We start from the raw sequence: 16,104 nt of genomic DNA, 5'->3' as shown, positions 1-16,104 counted from the left end.
ATAGATCACCAACGGTAACAGATTTGAGACTTGAAAGGTCTGTGGAGGCCGTTTGAGTCCAACTCCCTCGTTTGACAACTTATTATTTATTTTTTGCAAGGCAGTTGGGGTCAAATGACTTGCAAAAGCAACAGCTAGTAAGTGTTGTGTCTGGGGCTGCATTTGAACTCGGGTCCTCCTGATTTCAGAGTTGCTGCTCTCATCACTGTGCTAAGTAGCTGCCCTTTCCCTCGTTTTATAGACAAGGAAACAGACCTGAAAAGCCACATGACTAGGAAATGTCTGCTGTGGAATCCATCCACTCCAGCACCAGGCTCTCTCCACTAGGCTACACTGTCTCTCATTTTCTTTCCTCAAGGCGTGATCCTTCCTTACTCAGTAAAATCTAGGGATTCTTTACTGTTTCCAGGATAAAAAAAAGAAAATTTCCAGTCTAGCATTTAAAGCTCTTCCCATTTAGTCTCAGCCACCCCACTGGCTTTTTGTCCTTTACTTCCCTTCTTCTAGGAGCTGATCTGGCTCAAGTGACTTTTTGCTGGACCTCACACATGACCGCTCATCTCCTATCTCCAAGCTTCTGTCCTGGCTGGTCCCTACTGCCTGGAACACCCTCCCTCACCCCTGTGCCTTTTAGAATCTCTCATGTTCTTCAGAACTCAGCTCTGGCTCCACCTCCTGCTCCCTCCTAGAGCAACCTTATCATTCTCTTGTATACATTCCCAATGTATCTCTATGTGAGTCTATTGTCTCTCCCCTTAGATTTTAGCTATCTAGTTTTTTTGCTTTTCTAGCCCATTATGTAGCCCAGCTCTTGGCACACAGGGGGTAGGTGGCTAATAAGTGCTTATGGACTGATTGCTTGGCTGGCAGACTGGCTGGCACCTTGCTTCTTTGGCCCCCAGCACGTTCCCCGGACAGATGGACGTTGGGGGAGGAGCGTCGCTGGGTTTAATAGACGCCATTGATGGTAGTTCCCAAGCTCCTGATTCCGATGGCTCCCGGTATGGTTGACTCCCCTTCACAGCTGCAGAAACGAGCCGCCCACCCGGCCGCCCACCCAGCCTCAGCATGCAGCACAGAATCACCTGGCTGTGTCAGCAGTTGGAGAGAGGCAGATTAAATGGCAATGGGAAGACAGCCGGTGGGACAGAGCTGGAGGCCTTGCTCTGCTGCTTCCCAGCCATGTGGGACCTTGGGCAAGCTCCTTCCCCTCTGAAAAATGGGCAGAATGAGCTTAGAGTTTCTGTGTGAAGCTTACAGAGCTGGAGGAGCAGTTTTTGTTCCAATTGCCCCATTCCTAGGTGGAACCCTTGGGGGCCGGGGGAAGAACAGAGGGGGAAGAAGGGGTTTGTGTCTCTAAAAGGCTGGTTCTTGGGTCTTGTAGGCGGAATTCTAGATCCTAAAAGAACCCTGCATAATTACAATGGCCAAATCTGACCCTGGAGAAAAGGTAAAAAATAATGTACCTCCTCCCCTTCCCCCATGGCAGAAGGGGGAGGCTATGGGTGCAGAATACTTGGTACTGGGCGCTCTCAAGCCCTGCCCATTTGGGGCTATTTTTTATAAGAGATGACTCCATGGGAGAGGAGGGAGCATATATTGGAAAATAAATGCATTTATAATAATGAAGCATCTTTTTTTTTAATAAAAATCCAACACATGGGGTCATTGGAAGGCTCAGGTGGTGCTTTCCAAACCCAAAATGGCCACAGAGATGTCGCTGTCTTTCAAATGATCGTTGTTCTTATCACTGATGTTTCGCGGCAGGTTGTGGCAGAAGCTGTGAGGGAAATATTGGATATCTGACCCGGATCAGAGGGACTACTGAAATAGGAATTGGGATTATTCCTTATTTCATAATTGCTCTAAAGTGTTTTTCCCATTAAAATGGAATTTCTTCAGGATCTCGTCTGCTAAGAACTGCCTGGGCTCCCAAAATCCCCTGGGAGGAAGGGAACCTCAGAGACAAGCTCTTCTAACCCAGGTGTCCCCAAGAAGCCATCCTAGAGCCCCCTGACAAACTTTCTTTTGAACAATTCCAATAACAGAGAGCTCCCTCTTGACCATAACAAGGCCTTTTTGCTTAGGGACAACTTTCATTTTTAGGGTTTTTCCTGACATCCAGCCTACATCTGTGCTTTGTGGTCACTCCCTCCCTGCCCATCCCCTCACCATCATGTTGCTCCAAATTCTGGTCTCTGGGACAGAGAATATGGCTCTTCAAATACTTAGAAGGCAGTTTAGCTCAGTCAGTCATTGCCAACCCACATCTCTAGGGACTTGGATTAAGGAATGTTATAGCTGGGAGGGAGCTTAGAACAAGGAATGTCAGAACTGGAAGGGAGCCAGGGGGAGCTTAGAACAAGGAAGGTCACAGTGGGAGGGTGCCTAGAACAGGAGATGTCAGAGCTGGGAGGGAGCTTAGAACAGGGAAGGTTAGGACTGGGAGGAGCTTAGAACAGGGGGTGTCAGAACTAGGAGGGGCCTTAGAACAGGGGGTGTCAGGACTGGGAGGGAGCTTAGAACAGGGATGTCAGAGCTGGGAGGGGGGGCTTAGAGCAGGGATGTCGGAGCTGGGAGGGGCTTAGAACAGGGAAGGTTAAAACTGGGAGGGAGCTTAGAACAGATGTCAGAACTAAGAGGGGCCTTAGAACAGGAGGTGTCAGGGCTGGGAGGGAGCTTAGAACAGGGAAGGTTAGAACTGGGAGGGAGCTTAGAACAGGGGGTGTCAGAACTAAGAGGGGCCTTAGAACAGGGGGTGTCAGGGCTGGGAGGGAGCTTAGAACAGGGGGTGTTACATAAAAGTTTGAGGGACCAGAGCTATTCTAGTCTGTCCAGGCCTGCTCCATGCTTCATACCTTTCCCATCCCTTTCAGAACTTACCCATCCACCTCCAGTCCTACCAAGGTCCTGATCTCCACCTCCAGGCTGGCAGCTGCTAATCTGCTCACCCGTCCCTGTTGCCGAGTCCTGCTTCCCTGACCGGATCCCCATGCCCACACCGATTCCTCTTATTCCCTTCTCTTTTTTGCCACCTACTGAAATCCTTCCTCCTCCAGAAAGCCTACCTTGATTCCCTCCCCCTTCCCTACCAGAAGTGACTTTTCCATGCTCCCAACAGCCTTTGTTCTCTTTCCCTTTGGAGTGCAGTTATTTCTGCTGCTGTTCAGACTCGGCCCACTGCCTGCCTTTGGCTTTGCTGTGTTTCAGAACAGTCCTTTCCCTTCTCAGTGACTTCATCTGTAAAATGGGTGTCCTCGTCTCTCCAGTAAGTTCAGTCAGTTGGTGATTTGATCTCCTGCTGTGGGTTCAGGTATCACGTGTCCCTAAAATAACCCACAATTCCACAAACGGAAATGCCCCTCCCTGACCAGAGCTCCCGTCAGTCTCCGGGCATTCCCACCCGCAGTGGGCAGTTCAACATTTGCAAACCAGAACTCCTTCCTTCCCCCCCTTAAACCCATCTCTCTACCTCCACTACCACCCAGATTCCCGTCTTCCTTAACTCTCCACTCCCTTATATTCAATCAATGGCAAAACTTCTCACCTCCTTTTCTCTCCTCCCTTGGCTCAAACCCTCATCCCCTCTCACCTGGGCCGCTGGCACAATTTCATTGTCTTTCCACCTCCAGTTTCTCCTTCCCAGGCTGCCTCTGCCTTCTGGGCTGTCTTCCATAAAAAAGACACAGCTTTCTATGGGGCCGGAGCTTACTAAGTGCTTGTGAATCCTTGAACTTCCCAGAGGTCGCCACGAGAAAGTGCTCTGGCCATATGTCAAATAACTGAGGAGATGTGTATCCCCCATCCTGCCTTTGTGCAGGTGTCCCCCGCCCCTAGAATGCTCTTCCTGCTCCCCTCTGCCTCCCTAACTTCCTTATGAGTTCAGGTACTGCCTTCTTTGTGAATCCCTTCTTTATCCCTCTCCCCACCCTAGCTGCTAGCGCCTCCCCTTCCCCACCTGCAATTGCTCTGGCTATAGAAGTCAGGTGGATAGATTTGGATGAGCCCCTTCCCTTCGCTGTGACTCAGTTTCTTCATCTATAAAAAGAGGGAACTTTGGGGTTCCTTCCAAATCTAAGTCTAGCGCCTCCCCCTCCCCACCTGCAATTACTCTGGCTATAGGAAGTCAGGTAGATAAAAGGTAACCTCCTTGTGGTCAAGGATGTTTCCAGTTGGGGATTTTGGCTTTGGAAGAGCCCCTTCCCTGCTCTGTGACTCAGTCTCTTCATCTACAAAAAGAGAGGGCTTTGTGGTCCCTTCCAAATCTAAGTCTCTGGTCCTCCAAGGTCCCTTTCTAATCCTCCATAGGGTGGGGTCATTTCCCCTCTCCCAGAGCCCCAGTTTCCTCATCTGTACACCCCGTACACGACTGCCTCCAAGGGCTGTGGGAAACGTGAGTTCCCAAAATGCTATTTCCTAGGGTCTCATTGAGATCAAAAGGGATAGGAGAGGAAAGGGAATAAGCATTGATGGGCCTGATACAGATATCGAGCAAATGCAAAGTCCCTTCCAAACGTGAGGGGATTTTGTCCATGCTAGAAACTACAGGACCTCAGGACTGGACAGAGCTGGAAGGGAGCGCCAAGTCAAGGCCCTTGCTTTCAAGATGGCACCCGTTTGGACATCAGGTTGTAATGTCCTGACGGGGCGATAGGACAGTGGAGGACTTGGAGATCCTATTAGTTAAGGAATGGGGAGGGTGAGCTGGGAGCAAGGGAGGCTCACAAGAGTCCAGATTGCCTTGAAGCATTTGGGAGGCTGTCTTATGGGAGTAGGATCAGACTTGTGCTTGCCCCCACCAGAGGCAAAACTAGAAGCAATGGGCAGACATTGCGAAGGCAATGAAGCCTGCAGTAAGAAAACCTTCCTCCGGATTGGAGCTGCCCAAAATCCACAGGTGGTCACTTGAGACTGGGGGTCTTTCAGCAGAAGTTGGTTAAATCTGCCCAGGTAAGGGTTGGAAGAGGTGGTCTCCAAAGTCCTTTCCAATTCTTCAACTATTAAGAAACTGAGTCCCAGAGCCAGGAAGTGGCTTCTCTAAGGTCCCACAATTAATAAGCAGACCCAAGTCTTTTCCTTCTGTCTTCTTCAGTGCCCCCTCCACAAACCCTGCTCCTCCTACACAAGAAAGAGTTATTATTATTGCATCCTATTGACCCCTCCCACCTCTACCTTCTTCCTTCCCTCCCCAATTCCCAACAAACCAACCCCCAGGAGGATGGTAGACATGTTCCTCATACTCCAGGTCTCTTTCTCCCCTTCCTTTTGGTCCATGTGGCTCCAAGAGGATTGGAAACTTTATTAAAAATAATTAAAAATCCCATTGTACAGTTGTGTGTTGGGAGGGTGGGAAGGCTGGGCCTAAGCTGGGGGCGGGAGGTCGGGGAACCAGCAAAGGTGGGGCCATCACGTGAAGGGAGTGGCACTCGCTGACCCTGGGGGCTTCCTGGGTCTGCACCCCCGTTTTGAGATGGCCTAAGGGCTGAGGAGCCCTCAGAGCCAGTCCGTGGGGGAGAAGAAGAGGGGCCCTGCTTCACCTCCACCTCCTGCCCCGGGAAATCGAAGAATCTGGGTTGGATCTCTCTTGTCTTTATATATATAATGTATATATTTACAAAAGGATGTGTGACAGGTCACAAACATGCAAGGTAAACCTTTCCCTCTACTTCTCCCCAGCCAGCCTTCCAGCCCTGGCCTCCGGCGAGCTCCCCACCCTCCCTTCGTCCCAAGGGCCTTCCCAGAGTTCTCCAGGGCAACGGGGGCCTGTCCTGGAAAGGGGTCGGGTGCCACATTGGACGGTTCTGGGTCCTTGGGTGGAGTCTGACAGTGAGACCCCCGGGGTGGATGGCATGGGACGGTTGGTACGGCAGACCTCATGGAGGGGGGCTTCCCTGTCGCCAGAGTCTAATTCCGGAGCATCGAAGTGAGAGGAAATGGGGGACAGACCTCTGCTCATCTACTCATGAGCCACCAGAAGGGTTCCCATGGGTCTGGGTGGGTTCTGTCCTCGGGAGGGGGGGATACTCGTCCCAGGGACACCGAGGGAAGGGGTGCTCATGATCTGCTGGTCCTTCTCCTGTCTAGAAAGGGGGATTTTTCCACGAGGATTAGGGAATGGGGGGAGTGGAAGGGGGCTCGGCGGGAGGGCAAGGGGTCAGATGGCTGACTCCCGGCGGTAGGAGATGTTGTCCAGGGGCAAGGTGGCCTGCATCCTCTCCAAATCCAGGTGGCTCCCAAACTCCAGCATGCGGATGATGCCGCCGTCTTCCTTGGAGCCGCCCTCCAGCCCCAGGCCGGCCACGTCCTCCTCCAGTTCGTCCTCCTCCTGGCTCATGAGTGCCAGCTCGTTCTCGTAGCAGAAGGCACTGGGCGGGGGCGGCGGGGCGGGGAGGACCGTGATCTTGCTCTCCTGGAGCTCCCGCGCCGAGCAGCACGGGGTGCCGGCCACCTCGTAGGTCTTATGGAAGCGCGAGTAGTCCACCTTGTAGTGGCTCTTCTCCTCAAAGACCACGGGCTCGAAGCGGTGGCCCCAGAGGATCTCGCTGGCCAGGTAGGAGCTGCGGGCCTGGGTGGTCATGGCCGTGGCTTCCACCATGCCCTCCAGGATGACCACGATCTCAAAGTCCTCCGACTCCAGCTCCTCCTTGCCCATCCCGTACAGGGGGCTCTCCTCGTCGATCTCGTGGACGATGATGATGGGGGACACCAGGAAGATGCGGTCCAGCCCGATGTCGTAGCCCACGTTGAGATCCCGCTGGTCCAGGGGCAGGTACTCGCCCTCCTCCGTCATGTAGGGCTTGATGAGCTGGGCGCGCACGTGGGCCTCCACGATGTGGCTCTTGCGCAGGTTGCCCACCCTCCACATGAGGCAGAGCTTGCCGTCCCGCACCGAGATCACGGCGTGGTGGCTGAAGAGCAGCGTCGGCGCCCGCTTCTTGGGCCGTGCCATCTTGGCCATGATGGTGCCGATCATGAAGGAGTCGATGACGCAGCCCACGATGGACTGCACCACCACGGCCATGACGGCCAGCGGGCACTCCTCCGTCACGCAGCGGAAGCCGTAGCCGATGGTGGTCTGCGTCTCCACCGAGAAGAGGAAGGCGCCCAGGAAGCCGTTCACGTGCATGATGCAGGGCTTCGCGGCGGCGGCGGGCGGGGGGCCTCCGCCTCCCCCGGGGCCCGCCCCCGCCGGCCCGGCCGCCGGCCCCGGCCCCGGCTCCAGGTCCCCGTGGAAGAAGGCGATGCACCAGAAGAGCAGGCCGAAGAAGAGCCACGAGACCAGGAAGGCGGCCGAGAAGATCATGAGCATGTAGCGCCAGCGGGTGTCCACGCACGTGGTGAAGATGTCCGCCATGTACCGCTGGGACTTGTTGCTGAGGTTGGCGAAGTAGACGTTGCACTGGCCATTCTTCTTCACGAAGCGGTTGCGGCGTTTCCGCCGGGGGGCGTGGGCCTGCCCGTTCCGGCTGTGTCCGTTCATCCCGCCCCGGGCAGAGCTCCAGTGGCCGGCCTCGCCGCCCGGGATGACGCTGGACCTGGAGGGAGACACAGCGGCCGGACGTTAAGGGACATGCGGGGGGCGGGGGGGCGGATAACCGGGAATCGGCCGGCGCAGGCGGGGAAGCTCGGAGCCTCGCACGGATGGGTCCGGGGGCTGGCGCTAGGGACCTTTGGGGGACTGAATGCCCTTGGAAATGTAAGGAAATGTGAGAAATATAGAATAAATACATCAATCAACAAGTTTAATATATTTTTAAAATTTAAAAAAAAAAAAAAGGAAGATGTCGGGGTCCAGCTTTGGATATCTCCTAGCTGTGGGATCCTGAGCAAGTCACATTATAGAGACCCTATAAGAAAAATGAATGTGGAAAACAATCTTTACCTATATTTGGGAAAATTTAATGCCGTCGAAAATGTAATGAAATGTAATAATTTAATTAATATGTAATAAATTACATATAAATAAAAATTTTAGAAAAGGAAAATGTGAACGATGGTTATCTGCTGGGAGGTAAATATTCCCTAGGGTAGTAAACAGAGTCAGCCTCAGAGGCAGGAAGATGGCTTCAAGCGTAGCCCTAGCTGTGGGATCCTGAGCAAATCACATTATAGGAGACCCTATAACAAAAATGAATGTGGAAAACAATCTTTACCCATGTTTGGGAAAATTTGAAAATTGAAATTGAAAATCTAATAAAATAAAAAAATAAAAGCCATTGAAAAACTAATAAAATGTAATAATTTGATTCATATGCAATAAATGACTTTTTTAAAAAAGAAAATGTCAACAGTAATCATTTGCTGGGAGGTAAACAACACCTAGTGTAGTAAACAGAGTCAGCCTCAGAGTAGGAAGATGGGGTCCAAGTGTAGCTTTGGATATCTCCTCGCGGTGGGATCCTGAGCAAGTCACATCACCTCTCAAAGCTCTAGGAAACTCTATAATAAAAATGAATGTTGAAAACTATCTTTACCTATATTTGGGGAAATTTAATAATTCAGTAAATATATAATAAATAAATTTTTAAAAAAATTTTTGAAAGAAACATTGAACAATGATCATCTGCTGGGAGGTAAATATCCCCTAGTGTGGTAAACAGAGTCAGCTTCAGAGGCAGGGAGATAAGTTCAAGTCTAGTTTTTGGATATATTCTAGTAATCAGAGTCAGTGTAGTAATCAGTATGTAATAAATATATTATTTAGTACATAATTTTAGTATATATGTAATATATAATATTTCATATAAAATATATAATAAATTATAAACAAATTTAATAAATAATATAAATAATTTTATTCTTATATATTTTATTATATATTATATGTATATTTTATAAATATTATATATAATATATAATATAATAAATAAATAAATTTAAAAAGGAAAATGTGAACAGTAATCATCTGCTGGGAGGTAAATATCCTCTAATGTAGTAAACAGAGTCAGCCTTAGAGGCAGGAAGATGGCTTTGGATATATCCTAGCTGTGTGATCCTGAACAAGTCACATAACCTCTCAAAACTCCAGGAAACTCTATAATAAAAATGATGTTGAAAACTATCTTTACATGTAATTGAAAAAACTTTATACCACTGAAAATTTAATATAATTTAATAATTTAACAAATATATAAAAAAATTTTAATAAAAAAAATTTTTAAGGAAACTGTGAACAGTAATCATCTGCTGGGAGATAAATATACTCTGGTGTAACAGAGTCAGCCTCAAAGGGAGAAAGACAGAGTTCAAGTCTAGCTTTGGATATATCCTAGCTGTGGGATCCTGAGCAAACTGCATCACCTTTCAATGCTCCAGGAAACCCTATAATAATAAATAATGTGTAATATATTAAATATATAACATGGCACCATGCTGAGAAATTTTATGAACATTATCTTGTTTGATTCTCACAACAGAGAGGCAATCGTTATTATTCCCATTTTACAACTGAGGAAACTGAGCCAGAGTCAAGTGACTTGCTCAGAGTCACACAGCTAGTACGTGTCTGAGGCCAGATTTTAAACCTGATTTTCCCAGCTCTAGGCCTAAGACTCCCACTCTGCCAAGGTGCCTCTATTTTGACTCTACTTTGTTAGGTGACAGAGCAGTGGGGAAGGGCGCTTCCTCACAGGAAGTACTCAACATGGATGAAAACATAGGTTGGTTCCCAAGATGTCACCCCCTGAATGACATTCAGTCCAACATGGATTTCTGCAGAGCGGGGGCTATCTTGCTCTTGTATTTGCATCCCCAGGAGACCAGCAAGCCCATGTCTGGCCCGTAGAAGTAGGCATTTAATAAGTGCTTGCTGAGGGATATCAAGCTGAATTATGATCAAATGATGGTGATGATTATAAATCCCTTGCTTGTGGGTAATACTGTGATATTTGGAAAGAACGTGAATGTGCATTATCTCACTGGTTAAAAATAGCTCCTGTTTCTCTAGGGATTTGATGTTTCCAAATTGCTTTCTGAAGCAAGGCCCCATGAGGTGCATTAGCAACCCAGCAGTTATCTCCCCATTTCACAGATGAGAAAATGGAGGCGCTGAGGGAGAAGTGACATGTAGAGTGGGAGGAAGCCCCGGATGGGGAGTCAGGGGTCTGGGTTTAGAGCCTATCTCTGTGGTGCAGGGTAAGTTCCTCTTCTGCCTAAGCCTGAATTTGCTGCTTTTCTGACCCAGGGAAATGGGGCCCTAAGGTAGCTCCAACTTTCTGTGACTCTCCCACACAGTGAGCTGGCAAATATCGGTGCCCACAACAGAACCCGGCTCTTATCCCCAGGGCCCTGCGATTAGACTAAGGCTCCAGGTGGGAGCCAATGCTCTGTCTGGGGAGGTCCGGCAGGACTAACAGGAGGACCTCACAGAGACAGACTTTGGGTCAGGGTGAAGAACTTGCCAATGTGAGAGATGTTCCAAGTGGGGACGGTGAGCCGGAGGCTCCAAGAAGAGGTTAAAGAAACAGCGGCTAATTAGAGAAGTCACGCAAAGGGTTCGTGCTGCTGGCGTGGGGGGATAGATGGCACCCCTCTGAAGTCCCTTCAGACTCTGAGATCCCCCTTCCACAAGAGATCAAATAGCCCGGGAAGGACAAGTGATGGTGGGCGTAACAATGGGGAAAGCAATCATGGGGACATGGTGGTCATGCTGATAATGGCAAAGCTGGTGACGGGTGACAGTGACAGAGATGGGGGAATGGTAGTCATGGTGACAGTGGTCATGGTGACAGTGGTGATGGTGACAGAGAGGGGGAATGGTAGTCATGGTGATAGTGGTGATGGTGACAGAGATGGGGGAATGGTGGTCGTGGTAATGTCAGCGAGGGTGTCAGAGGGGATGGTGACAGAAATAGGAATGATAACAGTAATCTGTTAATGGCAAAGATGGGGTGAGGTGACAAAGAGAGGTGATGACTGTGGTGATAAGGACAAAAACAATGATAATGGTAATGGGGATGGAAACAAGTGATGGTGGTCATGGTGATAAAGGTAGAGATAGGGACAGCGACAGTGGTGACGTGAAAGAGATGGGGGAATGATGGTCATGATGACAGAGAGGGACATAGAATCATGGGAACAACCTCACATGACGGTTCTGCCAGTGGCAGTGACAGTGATGACCAGGGGGATGGGGTGATGACGGTGACAAGAGCACCACGGTGACCGTGACAAGGTGACAGTGATGGGCATGGGGATGCTGGTGCTGGGAAGTGACACTGAAGCATCGTGGTGTGGCGACCGGGCCGTGTGAGTGGAAAGCCAGCCGTCCAGGCCCTCTCCCCAGGGCTCACCCCCGGGCTGCTCCCTCCGTCTGGAGCATGAAGGAGGCCAAAGGACCTCTCCGACCCTCGAGTCTGCTACTGGGCTGGCCTGGGGAGACAGGGAGGAGGAGGCCGGGCGACGGCTCCCGGTAACATTTTGGCCCAGAATTATGGGAGGCTGGGAGTTTCTATTTTCTGTTCTATTCTTCTTGTTGATCTAATTGTGTATCTGTAGCAGTGTTTATACACTTCCCCAGTTCAGGACAACTCAGTTGCCACAGCAACGGTTCGGCTGCTGCCGGCGTCCAGGCTTAAGAGGCAGCGCTGTAATTTAGAGATCAACAGCTCAAGGGGTGCCAGCTCCCCTGGGAGAAACTCTCCCCGCAGCCTCCCCGTCCCCCTTCCCTCAGCCCCTCCTGGCTCTGGGTGCCCTCGCCACCCACCCCTGGTTACAGCCGGAGGAACGTGACCGGCCCTCCTCTGGAGCGGCCTCTGCCATCATCCCCCTGCTGCAGGGACCCTGGCACCGAGGGCAGGGGAACTGAATGGGAGGAGAAAGAATAACCGAGGAGCTGAGCAAGAACAGGCAGAACCAACCCTTATCCCAGAGCCCTAGGAACATTGGCCCACCCCCCAAGAAGCTCCTCTCTCTGTCACTGTGCCTGAAATTCCACCATTAGAGAAACAGACTGTAAGAGGTGGGGAAGGGCCCAGACGCCAAGATCTACAGAAGGAAGAAAGGAAGGATTAAGAGAAGGCCCCTAATGCCAGCCCTTATTTACAGAGGGAGAAACTGAGGCCTCCAGGATAAGTTAGCAGCCCAGACAGGGCCAACACCCAGGGCCCCCCACCCCTGGCCCCAGCTTCTCTCTATAACACGTCACACCAGGTTGCGATTCCATTTAATGCCGAAGATCTGGAGGCTGGGGTCCCAAAGCTCTGTAGGAAAAGGAAAAATCACCTGCTCCTATTAACCAGCACCTCAGCTGGGATCAGTGGCAACCAGACAGGAGCAAGGGGAGGAAGGGGAGCAGGACCAGGGAAGAGGAGCAGCATCTTCCAGTCTGGGGGCGCTTCGGGGAACGCACAGGGACCGGCAGACACAGACCAAGGGCCGAAGTCCCCGCCAGCCCCCCGGACACCAGGACTCAATCCAGGGAGACGGCCTCAGCCTGGAAGAGGAGCTACCCCCAAGCAATCAGGGCCCTCCAAATGCCCTGCCCCATCTCTAAAACCAAAAACTTGGGCTGCAGGGTCTTTAAATGCTCATTCCCATGGCATTATTTGCTATTTCCAGCTATTTACTGTAATAGTAGTGATTGATGATGATGATGATGATGATGATATAGCATTTATGTGATGCTTTAAGGTTTATAAAGCACTTTCTGTCATTTGATTCTCACCGAAACCCTGAGATAATTATCCCCATTTTACAGATTGATCCTCACAACAATCCTGAGATAATTATCCCCATTTTACAGATGAGGAAGCTGAGTCTGAGGGAGGTTCCACAATTAGTCCAAAGTCGAAACTATTCCAAGGGCAGCTTTTCCTGCCTCCAAATCAAAAGTCTATCCAACTAGCTGGCCTACCTAGCTACTGGGGACAGGAATGGATATAGCCCTTTCAATAAATACGCTTTTATTAAGCTCCTTGGAAAATGCAAGGGGCTAGGGTTACGGAGAGAAAACACACATAAAGCCAGTCTGTGCCTTCAAAAATATTAAATTCTCTCAGGGGAAAATTTATAGAAATATTCAATATATAATTGGATTTAACATATATTTTAACATGTATTGGAATACATCGAGGGGAGGGGGTGGGGGAAAGGAGGGGAAAATTTGAAACAGAAGGCTTTGCAAGGGTCATTGTTGAAAAATTACCCATGCGTATGTTTTGTAAATAAAATATATTTTATATATAAAATAATAAATTATATAAAAAATAAATATATTTTTAAAATAAAAATAAATAAAATATAAAAATATAAAATGAAATATATAAATAAAATAATAAAAATAATAAATGTATATATGAAAATATATATATGAAATACACTCATTCTGGTATGGCATGTCCTTAATAAAATCATTCCTGTTCTTTGTAATTGTTTAAAAAAAAAGAAATATTCAATATATAATAGTAATGTATAGAATGTATACATTATATATGTATATATACATGTATACAATATAATGTAATTAACATGTTATATGTCAAATATGTATAATTGATGTAGAATAATTAAAGATAGGCGATATAAAGACAAAATCACTTCTGGGAGCAGGACACTAACAACTAGGTAGATCAGAATGGATTTCCAGAAGGAGATGGCCCTGGAGCTGAGCTTGGAAGGAAAGTAGGTGATTCCTTGGGGACCTAGGGGAGAAGGAAGAGGCACTCAGATCTGGGGGAGAGCCTTTCCAAAGGCCCAGAGGGAAAAGACGCCAAGTCCCACATGGGCGCAGTAAGCAGGCCTGTTTGGGCCCAGTGAAAATCCCCAGAAAGGAGTCATGGATGATACACTTGAAGGGCTAAAGCCGAAGCCAGATTGCAGAAGGCTTGAAAACCAACCCCAAGGGCTCTTTGAGCAGTTGAAGTGACGCGGTCAGATTCGCTTGGGAAAATTAAATTGGCAGATGTTCAAAGCAGAGGAGGCTGGGAAGGGAAGAGACGGAGACAGGAAAGGCAGTGGGGAGGTTAACGGAGCAACCTGGGAGAGAAGGAAGGAAAGTCTGAGCTGGGGGGTTGTGGTGGGAGTGGAAGGAAGGATGCACGATTGATGAGATCTGGCATGACCAGGTGGTCACTGATCCTGAGCTTGTGAATGTGGACGTCCCGGAAGATGGTGGCTCCCCTAGCAGGACTAAGGGAGCACAAAGAAATGGGAGCTTGGGAGGGGGGAAGATGGAGTTCCCTCATGGATATGGAGGATGTGAATCTCCTCTCTGTGGCTGAGGCTCGGCCTGAGTGTCTCTCTCGAGCTCCGGGACGGCACCACTAATGCCTCATGGGTATTTCCAACTGGATGTCCCAGAGGCTCCTCCAACTCAACAGGGCCGAGAGATAACTCATCACCTTTCTAACCTGGTAAAAGGAACAGGTATGGAACAGGTCATGTCAGTTAGAACCGACAAAATGCAGGGAAGTTCAAGTGCATGGACCACAGGAGATCTAAGGAGAAAGACAGTCATTGGAGGGGATTTGAGAATTGGGGTCCAGAGCTGGGGAGACCCTCATTGAGCATCTGCTACCTGTGTTCCACAAATGGAAGAACCGCGGCCCATTCTCCAGGGGCCCATGGGGAGAAGCCAGAATTCAACTAAAAGCCGCGCTGTTCCTCCCCGTCACGAAGCTTGCTCTCCAGGAGCCTCTCTGGCTAAATGGGGTGGAGCGGGGCTTCAGGAAGGGTTTTCCCTTCCATCTTCCATTCCCGACACTCCCCACTGATATGCTGGGAAGCTCAGCCCCAGGGACTCTGTTGGACCTGGTTTACTCTCTCAGGCCCCTGCCCCCAACCCAGATCCTGACTGAGCCCCCAAGGCCAGCCCATGGCCCACCCGAGCTCACTCTTAGAAGGGTCATGAAACCAAAGAATCCAGAGATTCAACCTTCCTCTATGGCCAATCTCAAAGACGTGAAGCAAGTCAGTGGTAGCCTCGGGACTAGAACCCACTTCCCTGAAATCCCCATCCGGGCCCATCTCCTGCCTCCTGAACTTCTCTCAAGCCCGGGCTTAGGCCCACACTCTGCCTGCCGGAGCCCAGCCTGAAGCAGATGGGAAACCACTCCCGGGCTGAAGGGAGTGAGGGCCAGAAACCGCACTGAAGTAGCTGAGGGGGAAGGGAGGGCCTTTGGGCATCTGCACAGCCCAGAACTCCCCTTTCTGCAGGATGCTATTCCTACCGGCTCCCAGAGCCATTCACTGGAGTGCTTGTCTTACTCACCCACTGTGCTGTGAGCCTGGGGCTGGGGGGAGAGGGTTAGGGACAGGGGATGTCAGAGCTGGGAGGGAGCTTAGAACAAGGGGTGTCAAAGCTGGGAGGGAGCTTAGAACAGGGGATGTCAAGGCTGGGAGGGAGCTTAGAACAGGGGATGTCAGGGCTGGGAGAGAGTTTAGAACAGGGGATGTCAGAGCCGGGAGGGAGCTTAGACCAGGGGATGTCAGGGCCCTGGGTAGACTTTAAAACAAAGAATTTCTAAGCTGGAAAAGACATCAGAGATCACCTAATTTCATATCCTTATTAACAAATGAGGAAACTGAGGGCAGAGAATGAAAATGACCCTAAGTAACCCAGCCTAGCTGGGCCCCACAAGCCCAGCTTGGAACACTGTACACAGCAAGCACCTACTATGTGCTTGTGACAGGAGACTCCGGGTTATGCATGTAGCTATTCTAAGAGTAACTTTCCTTCTAAAGAAGGCTCTTCCCGAGGAGGACAGAAGCTCCTCGGGGTTTGATCATTCTCTGAGCTGGGGAAATCCTACGATTTCCCTTCTGGGGTAAGGGGTTCCGGCCCTCCCAGGAGGAGGAAGTCCCAGAAGCTCTTCCCTGGGGTTTTCCATTCCTGTGGAACAGACCAGGCACAGAGCCCTCCCTTCTCCTCCTCTCGCACCTTTCCTAACCTCCCCCTCCAAAAAGCCATCAACAAAGCCTCCTCCACTCAAAACTCTCCCCCAAAAAAGGCCTCCACGCAAACCAGGCGAGGAGACGGAGGCCGGGCCTTCTGTGCCAGCTGCAGAATCTCTGCTGGGAACACATCCCATAGGCTGGGAAATGCACAAAGGAATTAGGGACAGACACTGGCCCCCAGCACATCCTGGAATCTGGGCTCTTCTGTTG

The 16,104-nt window shown here is 50.0% G+C and overlaps 1 protein-coding gene across 1 annotated transcript in view; it reads right to left on the bottom strand.

Moving 5' to 3' along the window:
• Window positions 1–5,246: 5,246 nt before the first annotated feature.
• The window catches only part of KCNJ4 (potassium inwardly rectifying channel subfamily J member 4), a 32,107-nt gene continuing 21,249 nt past the window's right edge, over window positions 5,247–16,104 (bottom strand). The window contains exon 2 of the mRNA XM_031938223.1: window positions 5,247–7,535. Coding sequence (XP_031794083.1) covers window positions 6,155–7,480 — 1,326 coding nt within the window. The 5' untranslated portion in view covers window positions 7,481–7,535 and the 3' untranslated portion in view covers window positions 5,247–6,154. The remainder of the gene's footprint in view (window positions 7,536–16,104) is intronic.

This window comes from Sarcophilus harrisii, chromosome 5 (assembly GCF_902635505.1).
Source record: "Sarcophilus harrisii chromosome 5, mSarHar1.11, whole genome shotgun sequence".
NCBI lineage: Eukaryota > Metazoa > Chordata > Mammalia > Dasyuromorphia > Dasyuridae > Sarcophilus > Sarcophilus harrisii.
This window is presented reverse-complemented; position numbering and strand designations above follow the sequence as displayed.